This window comes from Malus domestica, chromosome 04, assembly GCF_042453785.1.
Source record: "Malus domestica chromosome 04, GDT2T_hap1".
NCBI lineage: Eukaryota > Viridiplantae > Streptophyta > Magnoliopsida > Rosales > Rosaceae > Malus > Malus domestica.
The window spans coordinates 18,907,256-18,920,654 of NC_091664.1; the positions used below are offsets into that span (position 1 = coordinate 18,907,256).

A 13,399-nucleotide genomic window follows, 5' to 3' on the forward strand; every position below is an offset into this window, starting at 1 on the left:
TGTGTTTTTAACTTGCTTGACAAGTTGGGCATGCGTGACATTTTTGCTCCAACTTGAGGGGAGTGTTACAAGTTATATATTTATATATTAGTTAAAGTGTACATAGTAGTTTGTTATCCCACATTGACGAAGTGCATATGTAATACCAATTGAAACTTCTATATATACTCCACTTTGAAGATTAATGAATATATAAGAAATTCTCAAATATTGTCATATATATATATTTTTGGTATTTTACCATATTTTATTGAACTACACATGTGTATATATTCAGTGACGGTACATAAATCGACCTTCTTCATATATTAAATGTTATAATCCATCAACTAACATTTATCATGATGCAACGGAGAGATTATGGCGGCTCGTTATCAGTATCAATTTACATAAGATTTTCTTCATATATTAGCTTACGATACGCATCTACGTAAAATAACCGAGAAAAGAAAAATCTAATCAAAACTCCAACTAATTTCAAGGTTAAAGTATGCAACACTAAACTTTCTGCTAGAAACAAGACTCAAAAAGTTAGTCAACAACTAATTTTTGTGAATGACAGTAATAATTTATGTCAAATACTATAAAGTGGCCTCTTCTTATTTCGTTGGATGCTCATCTCTTTTACCTATAGCGTTATGAGTGTGTCTTATTGTTATCGTTTATTGTGTCGAGTGGAGAAAAACAACCATAAATTCAAGAATTTTTATCAACTAGTTATGATGGTTTCCAACTCAATTAAGTCCCATATTAAACTTCAGTTGAGCTCCCTAAAATCACTCATTCTGCTGCTAACTCTATTTGTGGTAATGGTTTGGTCCCATTAATTGGTAGTTAGTGTGCTTGTTTCTTGCCCTCTTCTAGGGTGCTTTGATGCAACTTTGGTGACGAAGGTAAATTGGACCAATCAATATTATTGAGTCTGGTTTGATCTTATTTAAAAGTTAAGGCCTTGTTTGACATGTCGTATGGCGCATCAGATATGATTATTAATACAGAAGCATTTGTTTGGTATATTCTCGTACTAAATAAACACTTGCTTCGTTAACCGATCCATCAAATTTTATAGGGTTGACACCGGACTATTAAAACACCCCAAAAGCTTGGGATAATTAGTCGGGTCCTTTCCATCTTCACGAAGCCACCCTTAACGACTTCTCAAAGTGGGCTTTCGAACTCCGGCTTCCTCTCCATGTCCCTTACCCTCCAACTTGTGTCCAACTCTATCGAATTCAAATCCCCCATTGCCACCATCTTCGCTCCGCCGGACGCTGCCTTCATGCCCTTGGGCCAACCCTTTCTCCCACTCATCTTCTACAACATCTCCCCGAGAAGAATCTCCGTGAACAAACTTCAAGTACCTCGGCCCCAATACAAAGATCCTGACTTTGTTTCCCCAAATACTCCCTCACTGTCACTGTCTCCCCAAATTTCCAAGGCTATTTGTCGATCAACGATTTGGGTATTAATCCTAACACCGTTCTAGATGATGGGTTAGTGATCATTTACGCAATCGATGAGCTTTTCAATTTGTCCTTCTTGGCCACCGACGCCGCTCAAGAACCGGTGGCAAATCAACCATCAATGAGCTCTGTTTCGCGTGTTCAAAGGTCGAGCCCTACTCCGAATGCGATCGTGAATTACAACATGGAGGCTGAACCGTACCGTACCGGCCCAGTCCAGGATCTTTCGGTTTCGTCGTCAATTTGCTGAGATCTAAAAGGTACTCAGTCTTTGCCGCATTTCTTGATACACAGCTGGTGGGGAAGATGAAGAAAAAAAGCCACACTGGGTTTCCTTTTTTTTTTTCCTAATTTTTTATATTAATTTTCTCCTTTTTATTCATTTTAACAACAATTATTTGGTGATTTTTTTTTGAAAATTATTATAGTCCGACGCATTATCCGATGTATAGATTAATTCGACATTCCATCAAACGCCTGATTAATTTAGTCAGTACAATCCGATGACTATTTATCATATCTGACTGAAATAGTCAGTACTATCTAAGCTATCAAACGAGACCTAAATGACCATTTACTATTGGCACTATTCTAAAAAAGGGCCTAGGCGGCGCTTAGGCGCTAAGCGGTGGTGAGTCGAGGCGTTTTCTTGCAAATCGGTTAGAAAAATAGAATTGGCTCTAGGCGGGCTAGGTGGGGCTAGACGGAGCTAGGCGGTTTTTTTTTATATATATATATTTTAAATGAAATTAAAAAATCAAATAAAAAATCCTATCTAAGTCTAAGTGGTTTAAAATTGTGAACTTGTTGTACATTTGTCATCCTACAATACTCCTCACTATGGTTATATGGCATATATGTTTAATGTGTTTTTAAATTTTGGACTTATTGGATACTCTTTTTGCATTTTATTATTTTTTTATTATCTTATCCATGAATTTCATGCAAGTATAGTTTTTTTGTTAGTGTCAATATGCACTTATTTACAATTGGATTAGGATTAGGATCTAACGGTGGGTACAATTTTCTTGGACCCTGGTATCTAGGATAAACAAGTTTGCAATATTATTTGACTCTATTTTAAAGTCTAGTCTTGTTTGTGTGAAATCCCATTCTTGGATTTCACTGTTATAATCTACGTACTTGTATTATTGAGATTTATATTATTTTTCGAGAATTTATATTAATTTATTTGAAATTAGATTTCAATTAAACTAGTTATGAAGAGTGAAGTTTGGAAAAATGTTATTTACTCGTTAACCTTTCGAGGTCACAAGTAACGTTTTCGAATAGGTCTTGAAGTCACGAATGCATAGGCAAAAACAGTTTGCGAGTTCGGATTATAACGGTATAGTTATGGATGTTTGAAGTTGTGTTGCTTAAAAAAAAAAAATGCGCCACAGAAGTAGCGAGAGAAGAAAAGAAAGGGGGGAAAGGATTCCCCCCCCATTTGGTCAACCCGTGCACCCACAAAAAAAGGTTTCGACCCGGCCAATTTCAGGCCAAAATCCTTCATTTTTCAAGCATTTTGCACCTATTCATCACCTGCAACCTACTCAGTTACCTTCCTCCTTCCATCTCCACCAAAAATCAAGGGTTTTTAAGGTCTAATTCGGGTAGAACTCCATCGGAGAATCGGGGGTTCTCGACGACGATTCGTCATTCCAGTGAATATCACCATTTACCATCACTCTTAATCAACTTCCCTTGGACCCAGAAACAAGACCCAATCGGTGGTTGGGGCGTTGGAACACCAAGGGAGACGAATTGAAGAACACCCACTTTAGGGTTTCGACGGGTGCAAGCCAATTTGAGGCTCTTCCCGGCCAAATTGGACTTGGCCACAGGTATAAAGTTTGCTCTACTCCTAGAGATCTTCATTTCTGTAATTTTTTGTAATTTTTAAAAATAGTTAAATTTTTCTAGCGAATCGGGGCGGCCGACCGCCACCCGCGGCGGCTCATGCGAAAGCGCGTGACCAATGGACCTATGTTGGTTAGATAGTGACTTGAATATATGAGATATGTTTATTATCTTAATTTCTTTTATTGGTATCAATTGTGAATAAGAATTGGTTTTATAAATATGATTTCTATTGAAATGTGATTTATATATATTTAGCCATCCTATGCTTATTAAATAGGATTTGGCTTGTGCACTGATGAAGGTTGTGATATATATGTGTTTAACTATCTTTTTAATAATGTGATTGATAATTATGATGAATGTTATGACAATTATGGGATTTAAAAAAATTGTTTGATAATATTTTGGATATGATTACCAACTGAATACCTATTGAACTTGGCATTACTACCTAGCATGAGATGGAGATGGAAGTCAGGAGATGAGTTAGGTACTTTATTAGATTTTTAGTAGAAATAGTAATTAAGGGAATTCCTTATGTTGTGCTCCATATGACTAGATGCTGGTTAATATGTGGAATTGATAGCGTGTATTGTATAATTATGTATTATGTGTGATGATGAGATTACACCATGTAGTAGTGGTACATGGATGGTCCTGCTTGGTATATCCGCGATGGGAGACCATACGCATTCTAAAGGTGATGATGATTAGTTGTACTTGGTCCATTTGATAGGCGATCATATTTAGTTTGGTTCCGTTGAGTGGTCAGGAACCCGAGGTTGTGGGATTTCGTGGAGTTGTCTAAAATCTCATTATTTGGAGAAGTAGGCTTGGCCTAACTATGTTACTCTAGGCTTAATTTTATATATATTGTGACAATGGTTCTGAGAATCATGTGAATTGATTCAGAAAAGATGTTGGACGTCTGGTGACTCCTTCAGGATCTTCTACAATTCGATTATGATTTAATAAAGTATGAATTTAGAAGATATGGAAATGATTGTTAGTGTTTTGATCAAATTAGTTAACTAATGTAGCTAAAGAACGGTTTGTGCTTCGTCAGTTCTTTAATATGATATATGTTGTGAATTGCGATATCATGTTAAGACATAATGATTTATTTGCTGGATGGAAGAGAACTCGTGATTCTTTATGGGGGTTTGCTATGTAGCCTTGAGTCCAGAAATTTATGTTGGTCAGGTTCTAATAAATGATCGAGGAATGCTATATTTTTCTGCTTAAACTCAATGTGATACATGTCTGTTTTTGTGAGAGACGAACTATGAATGGCTTGATCCCAAATGAGGGTACGTATGTAGTCTAACGAGGAGGTTAGATGCAGCCATAAAGTATACAAAAATTGTAAAGCAATTCGAGTATTGAATTAGGCTTTGTACATATCTCGGAGGCGAGGTATATCAGAGATACGGGTATTTGTTGGTGTCGCGTGTCGATCTTGAACGTATGTTGGGATCGGGGCATGACAGTTTGAGTCTATGATTGTATTGGATAATTCACTAAATTCAACTTGAACAAGTAATTCATTTCAACTCCCAAATCTTATCCAAGTTAAAGGTAGAAAATGAATTAGTGAGAACGGAAACTTCTCCCTTTCAATCCTACCAAGTTGGAAGTGACAAATTTCCTTCGTATCTAATCCGTCTTATACCTTCAACAAGGTAGAAAACTTATAACTTCCAACTTGATAGGATGGAATTAAAGCTAACGAGAAATCAAATCCAATCCAATACTTGCAGTGGTGGATCTAGGATTTTTTTTGGGGGGGGGGGGTGGGAGGGGGGGAGGGCCACATGAAAAAGTTTGCAAACATTTCTTAGACATATAATAACCTTAAAAATTAAATCATAGTTTCATCATTCATAACTTATAGAACAAATAACAATACAAGTTACAATAGTCCCCGACGTGTTTTCATATTTTGAAAACGTTGCATTATAGCTTCATTGTCAATGGAAGAAAAAACATTGCTCTCAATATAAACCATCATGCTATCAACCATTGATCTCTCATTCGGTTACGCAATGGAGTCTTCACAATATTCATAGCGGAAAAAGATCTCTCCACTGAAGCAGTAGCAACTGGTAGAACCAAAGCCAATGTAATTAGCAAATACACGTGATTATATACTCTATTCCTCCCCGTCTCCACCATTTTTTTTTTGCAAGTCTACCAATTTCTTTCAATTGAAAAAATTCACTACTCGAACTTATATCAAGAATATAATGCCCAAGTTGATCTTCAAGTGCCAAGAGTTGACGTAGTAATTCATTTGGATAAAATTGTACAAAACAAATTAGCTTTTGTTCATCAAGAACCAAGAATGAATAATTCGGGCTCAAACTTGCCAAACAAAGAAACAACTCTGTATTTACCTCATCAAAGCGACTATTTAATTCCACAAGTCGCTTATCAACGATAGCAACAAAGAGCTCCACATGATAATGATGGAAGGTTGTGATTCTTCGAGCTCCATGCCGTGATCTCCCTCGAGTAACATATCCATCTACATGCGTTTATTTTTTTGGCTCTTGGTGTTTTTTTTTTAAATTTTTTTTATATTAAACTAAGGGTCCAAAACTATGTCTTTTTGACAAAGTAATATTTATTAAAAAAATTAATAAGAATTGCTACTCTTACAGTTGGAGGGCATGTATGAAGCCAACTCCAATCTACAAAGGGGCACCATCCAAGTTATCTATGGGTATTCACCAAAGTTTGGGAAGTCAACACTCAAGTTATCCATACATTCACCAAAGTTAGGGGGGTCAGCTAACCCCCTGCCCCCTCAATGCATCTGCCTCTGAATACTTGTAAGATTATGAATATGAAGCATATGTTAGAACCGGTTATAGTGTTTGAGATTGATGTGGAAAAGTCTTGATTAAAAGCTATTAGTTATCCCTAGTGTTTTGGGATAACAGAATTGAGTGCAGTTCAATACTTTTGGGATTAGAACTTAGTACTGGAACTCTTATTAGATTCATAGATCTTTATGGTTTGTATATTCTGATAGGGAATAGTTGGAGGAACACTATATAAAGTTCAAACCACTGCTCTTGCAATCACCGGCTTATTATTTGTTCCAGAACCTATTGATTGAAAGAGCTATTGTTTTTGTAAAAGAGAAGGTTTGAGCACAAGAAGCTGCAATGGCTTCATCATCTGGATCGAATCCGGCACGGAACTGTTAAAGGTATTCATTCTTCGGTTTGCTTGTTGATTGTTTGATATGAGTTGTGGTTGATTGGTTGAATCTATATTCCTTGAATGAGAATTTATAAACTGTTCTTACAATACTAACCACCAAGCAAGGCCAAAAGTGTGCACCAAATGTTGCATTGTGAATGTCATGAAAGCCAAGTTTCAGCAGACCTGTGACATTACATTCATTAGAAGCATTGTTCATTACGGGTACACATGCAACATTACATTAAAAAAGTGGTACACAACATGAAATTATAATACAATCTTCCTAGCATTGTTCATTACGACTACACATGACATTATATTATAAGCAGCAAATGCTGCCATAGTTTTATTACCAATCACAAAGAGAAAAATTTCGACAGAAAATAACATACCATAATCTTACAATCATTTGTTCATTCAAATCTAGAAGAAATCGCACAAGACAGCCCCCCACCAATCTACAAATAACAATCCTTTACTAAGCATCCGCAAATCTGCAAAAGAAAAATGTTACACGAGTCAAATTTTCAGATTTATAAATAAATTGAAATACTCGAGAATAATCAAAGGAAAAACAACAAAAACTAGGGTTCTAAGTTTCCAGTACTCACCCAAGCTCGGAGAGTTTCAAATGTGCTTCGGCATAATCAGCAAAGAAGGCGTCTTCGTCCTAATTGAAGCAAAACCAAAGAAATCAAAAGTTGGATCAGACGATCATCAATGTGGCAGAGCATATGCATACACTGCATGGTAAAACCATAAGTTACTTAGATTAAGTAGAATTGCACAATTAGATACAAACCGCAGCATAAGTCTCTACAAGAGGGCGAAAGACTGGATCCTCGAGTAGAGCTTTATCCGATGGCAGCTGAAGAAGACCTTCTTTCTCCCCACTAAGAAGTTCCCTGTTTGGAAAAATGATGGTAAATCAGGCAGACAATACTTACTCTTTACAAATAGTTAGTAGTACCAAAATTAACATATGCACAGTATAAAAGGGATAATTAGATGACTTGCAGCGCAAGGTTCCATTTAATCTGCAAAGTGCTATTAATTCAGCAAAAGTAAAACTGAATGGAATGAATCTTTACTTGAAATAGGAGTTGTCGAAGATGAGAGGGTTCGTTGTCCAGGGTCCCTCAAATCCAGAACGCTCCTTGTGGCACCTACCCTTCAAAAAAAAGATCCCAAATACACAATACTTCAGTATTACATACTCTTATGGTAATTAGACAGAAGGACGAATGTGACGGTCATGCACAGACCAAGGTGTGTCCACCGGATAATGCAACAATGTCCTTGTCGCTAAGTCCCATGTGTCCAAAGACAGCCCTCAGATGATCCGAACCTAGAGCACATACCAACACAGAAAGAAATAATTAAAGACATTCGTCTTACAATCATACACTTGAAATTGCTAGATTTAGCAGCTACTAACCTTCGGTGGCATTTGGCAAACGACCTTCTGGTGGTGGTTCTTGTTTATCCTAAAATTAGTACACAAGGTTAGATGATTCTAGGAAGGAAAACAAGTTCGACCAATGATTATTATCTACTCTATCCTAAAGTCTGGCCTCGTTTAGTGGTTTGGATAAGTCACTAGATTAAACTTGAACAAGAAACGGTTGTCTAACTCCCAAATCTTATCCAATTCGAAGGTAGAAGATGAATACCTCTCCCTTCCTCACCTTCCAATCCTACCAAGGAGGAAGGCCTTTATATATAATCCATCTTCTACCATCAACTCAAACAAGGTCTGGGAGTTGGAATCCACTTTTTGCTACATACATTAAATCTAGCAAGCTATCAAATTCAATCCAATACAATATACCAAACGATGCCTAAGAGTGTAAACCATATATTGCATTGTGAATGTCATTAGAGCCAAATTTCAGTCGACCAAATCCTTTAATCCTACCAAAACTTCTGATTATTACCAAGGGGAGAAAAAATTGGTAAAGAAATCATAGTGTATAAATTATAAATAAGTCCACTAACAAGTTTCCATTCACAATACGGGACATTAAGTGTCATAAAATAAAATAAAAAAAGTTAAAGTTGCGGAGAAAAACAAGGGTTTACTTACTGGTCTACCAGGGTGGAAAGGGATCTCAGGCCCTCCTGTTATTTCTACGGCAACAACTCCAGCCAACTTCAATTCACAGCAAAACACATCAAATTTCATTAAAATAACAAAACTAATCACATCAAATAAAAGATTAGGATTCGATGATTAATTTAGTGTCGAACATCGCTTTTATAAGACGAATTCCCTTAATGGATATGTACCTGGTAGAAGTCTGCATATGAGAGGATCGGAAACTGCTCCTTGGTCGGCTCCAAAAGCCTAACCGCAATATCAAGACCATTGTTTGCTTCATGAGCGAGCTCCTCCGGGTGCCTGATGGTCCCAAATGGTCCTCCAGTCTTCGTTTCTATGTCAAACGTACCAGCTGAGTGCCATCTGCGCCCATCATTCAAAACATCCAACACTAAGCACCCACTCGATCATTGCCAACGACAAAAAGAGTCAGATCAATAAATATATAAATAGAGGTTTATGAGTTCTTACGCTAATCGGAGAATTATAGGAGCGCAGTTCTTCTCAGTGATGAGCCCTCGGAGTTTTCTTTTGCATTTTTCTACTGCCTTCTGGTATTCCTCGCTCATAGTCGGGTATTGTTTCACCATTTTGACGATCAATCCTTCCACGCATTCAAATTATACAAAGGTAGGTGTATTATCAAAATCAAATACTCATGAACATATAGATGGAAGTTTAATCACATATCCATTACGTAACGACCACATATCGATCAAATACTGAAAAACAATCATTTCAGCAATCGAAATTTATAAGAAAATAAGAAATAAAACTTACGATCCAAACAATCTAGCTAGAAAGTAGAAGCAAACGCTTCGGATTTGAGCACAGCACAGGTCTCAGCAGTGAGTTTCAGACACAGCAAAATGGATATATAGGAAGCGCTTTTCGGGGACGAAGGTTCTAGCGATGGTTTTAGTCTTCTGGTGCTGAACCAACGGCCAAGATCGTGCCCAGTATGCGAGGGCTGAGGTGTGGACTAGAGGCGGGAAAGGAAACAGAAATTTGCAATATGTTGGGCCACGTGTCGGATGGAGGGTGGTGTAGAGTGTGGCTACTTGGACGTACATGGATGATTGGATCATTAATTTTTGTTTTTTTCTTCATAAAAGGATTGAATCAATTGAGCAGTAGCTTCTAGAGACCATAACAATCAAAACGGAATTGGATTCCATCCAGATTCATTTTGTCGTGATTATAAGATTCTCACATCTTAGTCATTCATCGTGTATCGGGCAATAAAAATTTTTTTTTTTTTATTTAAAATTAAACACAAATAGTATCTAACGAAAAATGATCGCACAATCTACGATAAATGACTGAGATGTAAAGATCCCTAGAATCTTCACAAAATATATCCGAACAGGATCCACTTCCAATCAAAACCATCTTTATCAAAATATTAAGGTGGTTTAGCACAACACAAATCTAGCTTCACTCGTAGCAAAGTTGCAAACCCAAGGAGGCCACACAATCAACTAATTATAGTAATGCGATTTAAATTTATTTTTAATGAAAATATAAGATGTCTGTAAGGCCATCTCCAATCGAATGTTGGCCAGATAGCTCATTTTAACCATCTAGCCCTTCAAGATATTAATATTTTAATGAACAATACAGGGCTATATTTACCTCTATCTCCAACTAAGGGCCAGAGGGCTCATTTTAACCCTGTCACAAAAAATCATCTCCAACCGAGGGCCAAGGGGCAATAATATGAAATGTGAAGAATTGAAATAAAATGAGGTAAGACAGTATGAAATGGTGAAAAAATATGTGAGAAATGGTGTAGGAAAAAATTAAAAATTAAAAAATAAAAAACTTCCAAAAAGTAAAAAAAAGTGGGCTGATAAGAAAAAAACAAAAAAAATGGGCTGACACCAAAAAATTGAAGGCCCTAAAATGGGCTGAAATAACAAAAACACAAAAATGGAACCGGGCTGGGCAAGTGAAAAGAAAAGAAAAAATCAAAGTGGGCTGGCCAACCTTCTGGCCCTCTGGCCCGTTCAAATTTCGTGAGGCCCACGAGTTCTCTGGCCTAACCCTCAGTTGGAAACGATTTTCGAACTATTTTTAGATCTCTGAACCATTCGGTTGAAGATGGCTCATTACGTGACGGGCAAAAAACCACCAAAAAAGGCTCTTTACTTTTCCCAACCCTCAAACCCCGCCCCTCTCTCTCTCTCTCTCTACTTTTCCGTGCTTTATCCTGTCCAGCTCTTTCTTAGGCTCTCTCGAGTGGTTCATCACCTACACTTCATTTCCTGTTTCTCGTCTCCTCCTTCTTCGTCCCACGCTGTAAGTCTGTAAGTCTTTGCTTCAATGCCTCCGAGGGACTTCGTTTGGATAGTTTTGGATTTGAATAGTACATTATCAATGTCGATGTGCGATAACTGCTTTGTTTGGGTAGTAGTGGTTATGGCATTGTTTGTTTCCCAGGAAAATCATGAGTGAAATCGAAGAGAAAACGTGTCTGATATGTGCCGAGGAAATGGATTTGACGGATCAGCAACTAAAGCCGTGGAAATGCAGTTATGAGGTCTGAGCGAAACACTAAATTCACTTGCTAGTTTTATTTGTATGTAATTTCTTTGTGACAATGTGTGTATTTACTCGTCGATTATAGTGGAAATAACTTTGATATAAAAGTCTGGATGAATGAATGTGTAAATTTGATGACATTGTAATTCGTATAATTGGCGAAAGATTTGATTTCTTCGGGTAGTTTTTCATGGTAAGTAAACTATGTATTCAGATTTATGTGGCATTTCTTTGTGGACTTCCTCTAATCCTCTGATTGTTCGCCATTTGCTGGGGTAGGTATGTGTTTGGTGCTGGCATCACATTATGGAAATGGGAGAGAAGGATGGAAAGGAGGGCCACAGTCCAGTATGTCGTACACCTTATGACAAGAAATTGTTGGAGTGGCAGCACATGGTATCGTTTCAGGTTAATGTATGTTGTTATGTGACAACTGACAAGTTGAGGATAGAAACTGTTTCCCTCCTTGAACGGATTGGTGACTGAAATTAATGTGAAGCGGAAACAGAAAAAACCCAAGGGATCTGAAGTAAAGAAACAGCATCTTACTGATGTTAGAGTTCTCCAACGGAGCCTAGTGTATGTGATTGGAATACCTCTTCACCTTGCAAGTGAAGACGTGAGTAGTTATTATCTCATTGCTCTCAGAGTATTTAAGTTGGGACCTAGTTCAACATAATCTGATGTCTTATGGAATTTGTATAATACTCTCATAAATGTAGATCCTGAGATTTGTTTTTCTTTTCTTCGGTTTTACTAGCTTCTCAAGTGAAGGGAGTATTTTGGCTAGTACGGAAAGATTTTAAAGGTTTCTATCTCTTGTACAGCAAATGGGGCTATCCAACAGGCTCCAAACAACAGTTGCTATGTGTAAGTGAGGTTACCACTTTCAATGTTCTATAAGGCAGGGAGGTAGTTTACTATCTCTAGACAAAGAGCTGGGCACCACGTAGTGCTCTCTCTCTAGACAGATAGCTGGGTGCCATTACATAATCTCCCACTCTCTCTCATAGAGAGCTTGGTCTTCAGCCGCCACATAATTTCACCATTTTCATGCTAGTTGGGTCTTCAGCCACCGCATAACCTCACCATTTTCATGCTAGCTGAGCTTTCAGCCATGGCAACATCACCTATCACAGCATCACCCATCACCTCAACTAATGAACCATCCATCCCCTGAAAACCCAAAAACTTTGGCTGCTTATTTCACAACCCTGCTTGCTTGGGCTGTTGTTTGCTATTGGTACCAGTCCTCCAGGTACCTTTGTGATTAATGATGCCCACAAAAAGTTGGTTTGGGTTGTCGGTTTCTCTTTGGGTTCTTTTTTTCTACGAACTGGTATTCTTATCTGCAAGATTAAAATACCCTATTTACATATGAGCTGGGTTATCCCTCACTTGGATAATATTCTGGTTCGGCGTCCATCAAGACGGTCATCCCATGAAAGACTTCATCCGGATAGTGGAAGTCTTTCATAGGATGAACGTCTTGATGGACGCTGAACCAAAATGTTATCCAAGTGAGGGATTACCCAGCCCATATATAGAGATGGTATTTTAATCTTGCAGATAAGAATACCAGTCCGTAGAAAATAGAACCCATAAATCGACAACCCAAACCAACTTTTTGTGGGCATCATTACTCACAAAGGTACCTGGAAGACTGGTACCAATAGCAAACAACAGTCATCCAAGAGCAAGCAGGGTTGTGAAAGAAGCTACCAAAGTTTTTGGGTTTTCAGGGGGATGGATGGTTTAGTGGCTGAGGTGATGGGTGGTGATGTTGCCATGGCTGAAGACCCAACTAGCATGAAAATGGTGAGGTTATTTGGTGGCTGAAGACCCAACTAGCATGAAAATGGTGAAATTATGTCGTGGCTAAAAACCAAGCTCTCTGTGAGAGAGAGTGAGATTATGTAGTGGCGCCCATCTCTAAGTGTAGAGAGAGTACACTAACTCACTGCCCTCCTCCAATCCTCTTGGTCCTTTTAATTTTGTCCTATTATTCTTTTGAGCCAGATGCTAGGCTTCATATGCTGACAGACAACTTCTACCGCGCAGAACTTAGATTTCAAGACCATTTCAGGAATAGTTACTCTTACCTAAATGATGCACAAAGAATTACTCCACAGCAGCCAGATCAATTCCAGCCCAACAACCCATCTTCATTTGCACAACCCCCAATCAACACTCCAGTGATATGAATTTATCA

The 13,399-nt window shown here is 37.9% G+C and overlaps 1 protein-coding gene and 2 long non-coding RNA genes across 6 annotated transcripts; 2 read left to right on the plus strand and 1 right to left on the minus strand.

Annotated features, from left to right (window-relative positions):
• Positions 1 to 1,114: 1,114 nt before the first annotated feature.
• Positions 1,115 to 6,653, plus strand: LOC139195293 (uncharacterized). Its single transcript, XR_011580075.1, has 2 exons — positions 1,115 to 1,723; positions 5,993 to 6,653. It is a non-coding gene; the product is annotated as an uncharacterized lncRNA (long non-coding RNA).
• LOC103413542 (L-ascorbate peroxidase 2, cytosolic) lies at positions 6,303 to 9,575 on the minus strand. 3 transcript variants are annotated; one of them, XR_003772653.2, is made up of 11 exons: positions 9,424 to 9,575; positions 9,115 to 9,247; positions 8,832 to 9,006; positions 8,629 to 8,694; positions 7,981 to 8,029; positions 7,808 to 7,890; positions 7,634 to 7,713; positions 7,345 to 7,447; positions 7,154 to 7,212; positions 6,935 to 7,036; positions 6,303 to 6,725 (listed from the first exon to the last, which is right to left on the minus strand). XR_003772653.2 is itself a non-coding variant. In XM_070820580.1 (10 exons), the coding sequence occupies exons 2-10, from the start codon at positions 9,231 to 9,233 to the stop codon at positions 7,021 to 7,023; spliced, it is 750 nt and encodes a 249-aa protein (XP_070676681.1). In that variant the 5' UTR covers positions 9,234 to 9,247; positions 9,424 to 9,575; the 3' UTR covers positions 6,810 to 7,020. The 3 variants fall into 3 exon arrangements, 2 of the variants coding, with proteins under 2 accessions (XP_070676681.1, XP_028956953.1); XM_070820580.1 differs by lacking the exon at positions 6,303 to 6,725 and having other exon boundaries at positions 6,810 to 7,036; XM_029101120.2 differs by lacking the exons at positions 6,303 to 6,725; positions 9,424 to 9,575 and having other exon boundaries at positions 6,810 to 7,036; positions 9,115 to 9,380.
• Positions 9,576 to 10,780: 1,205 nt separating this feature from the next.
• LOC103413541 (uncharacterized) lies at positions 10,781 to 11,706 on the plus strand. Of its 2 annotated transcripts, none has more exons than XR_001787330.3 (3): positions 10,781 to 10,944; positions 11,086 to 11,185; positions 11,467 to 11,706. It is a non-coding gene; the product is annotated as an uncharacterized lncRNA (long non-coding RNA). The 2 variants fall into 2 exon arrangements; XR_001787329.3 differs by having other exon boundaries at positions 10,820 to 10,952.
• The last annotated feature ends 1,693 nt before the right edge of the window (positions 11,707 to 13,399 follow it).

Excerpts from the sequence above, each read along its gene's own strand:
- LOC103413542 (XM_070820580.1), bottom strand. The coding sequence starts at position 9,233 with ATGGTGAAACAATACCCGACTATGAGCGAGGAATACCAGAAGGCAGTA. Across the intron at positions 8,030-8,628 it reads CTTTCCACCCTGGTAGACCA|GATAAACAAGAACCACCACC; the intron begins GTAAGTAAACCC and ends TACTAATTTTAG. Across the intron at positions 7,891-7,980 it reads TTTGCCAAATGCCACCGAAG|GTTCGGATCATCTGAGGGCT; the intron begins GTTAGTAGCTGC and ends TATGTGCTCTAG.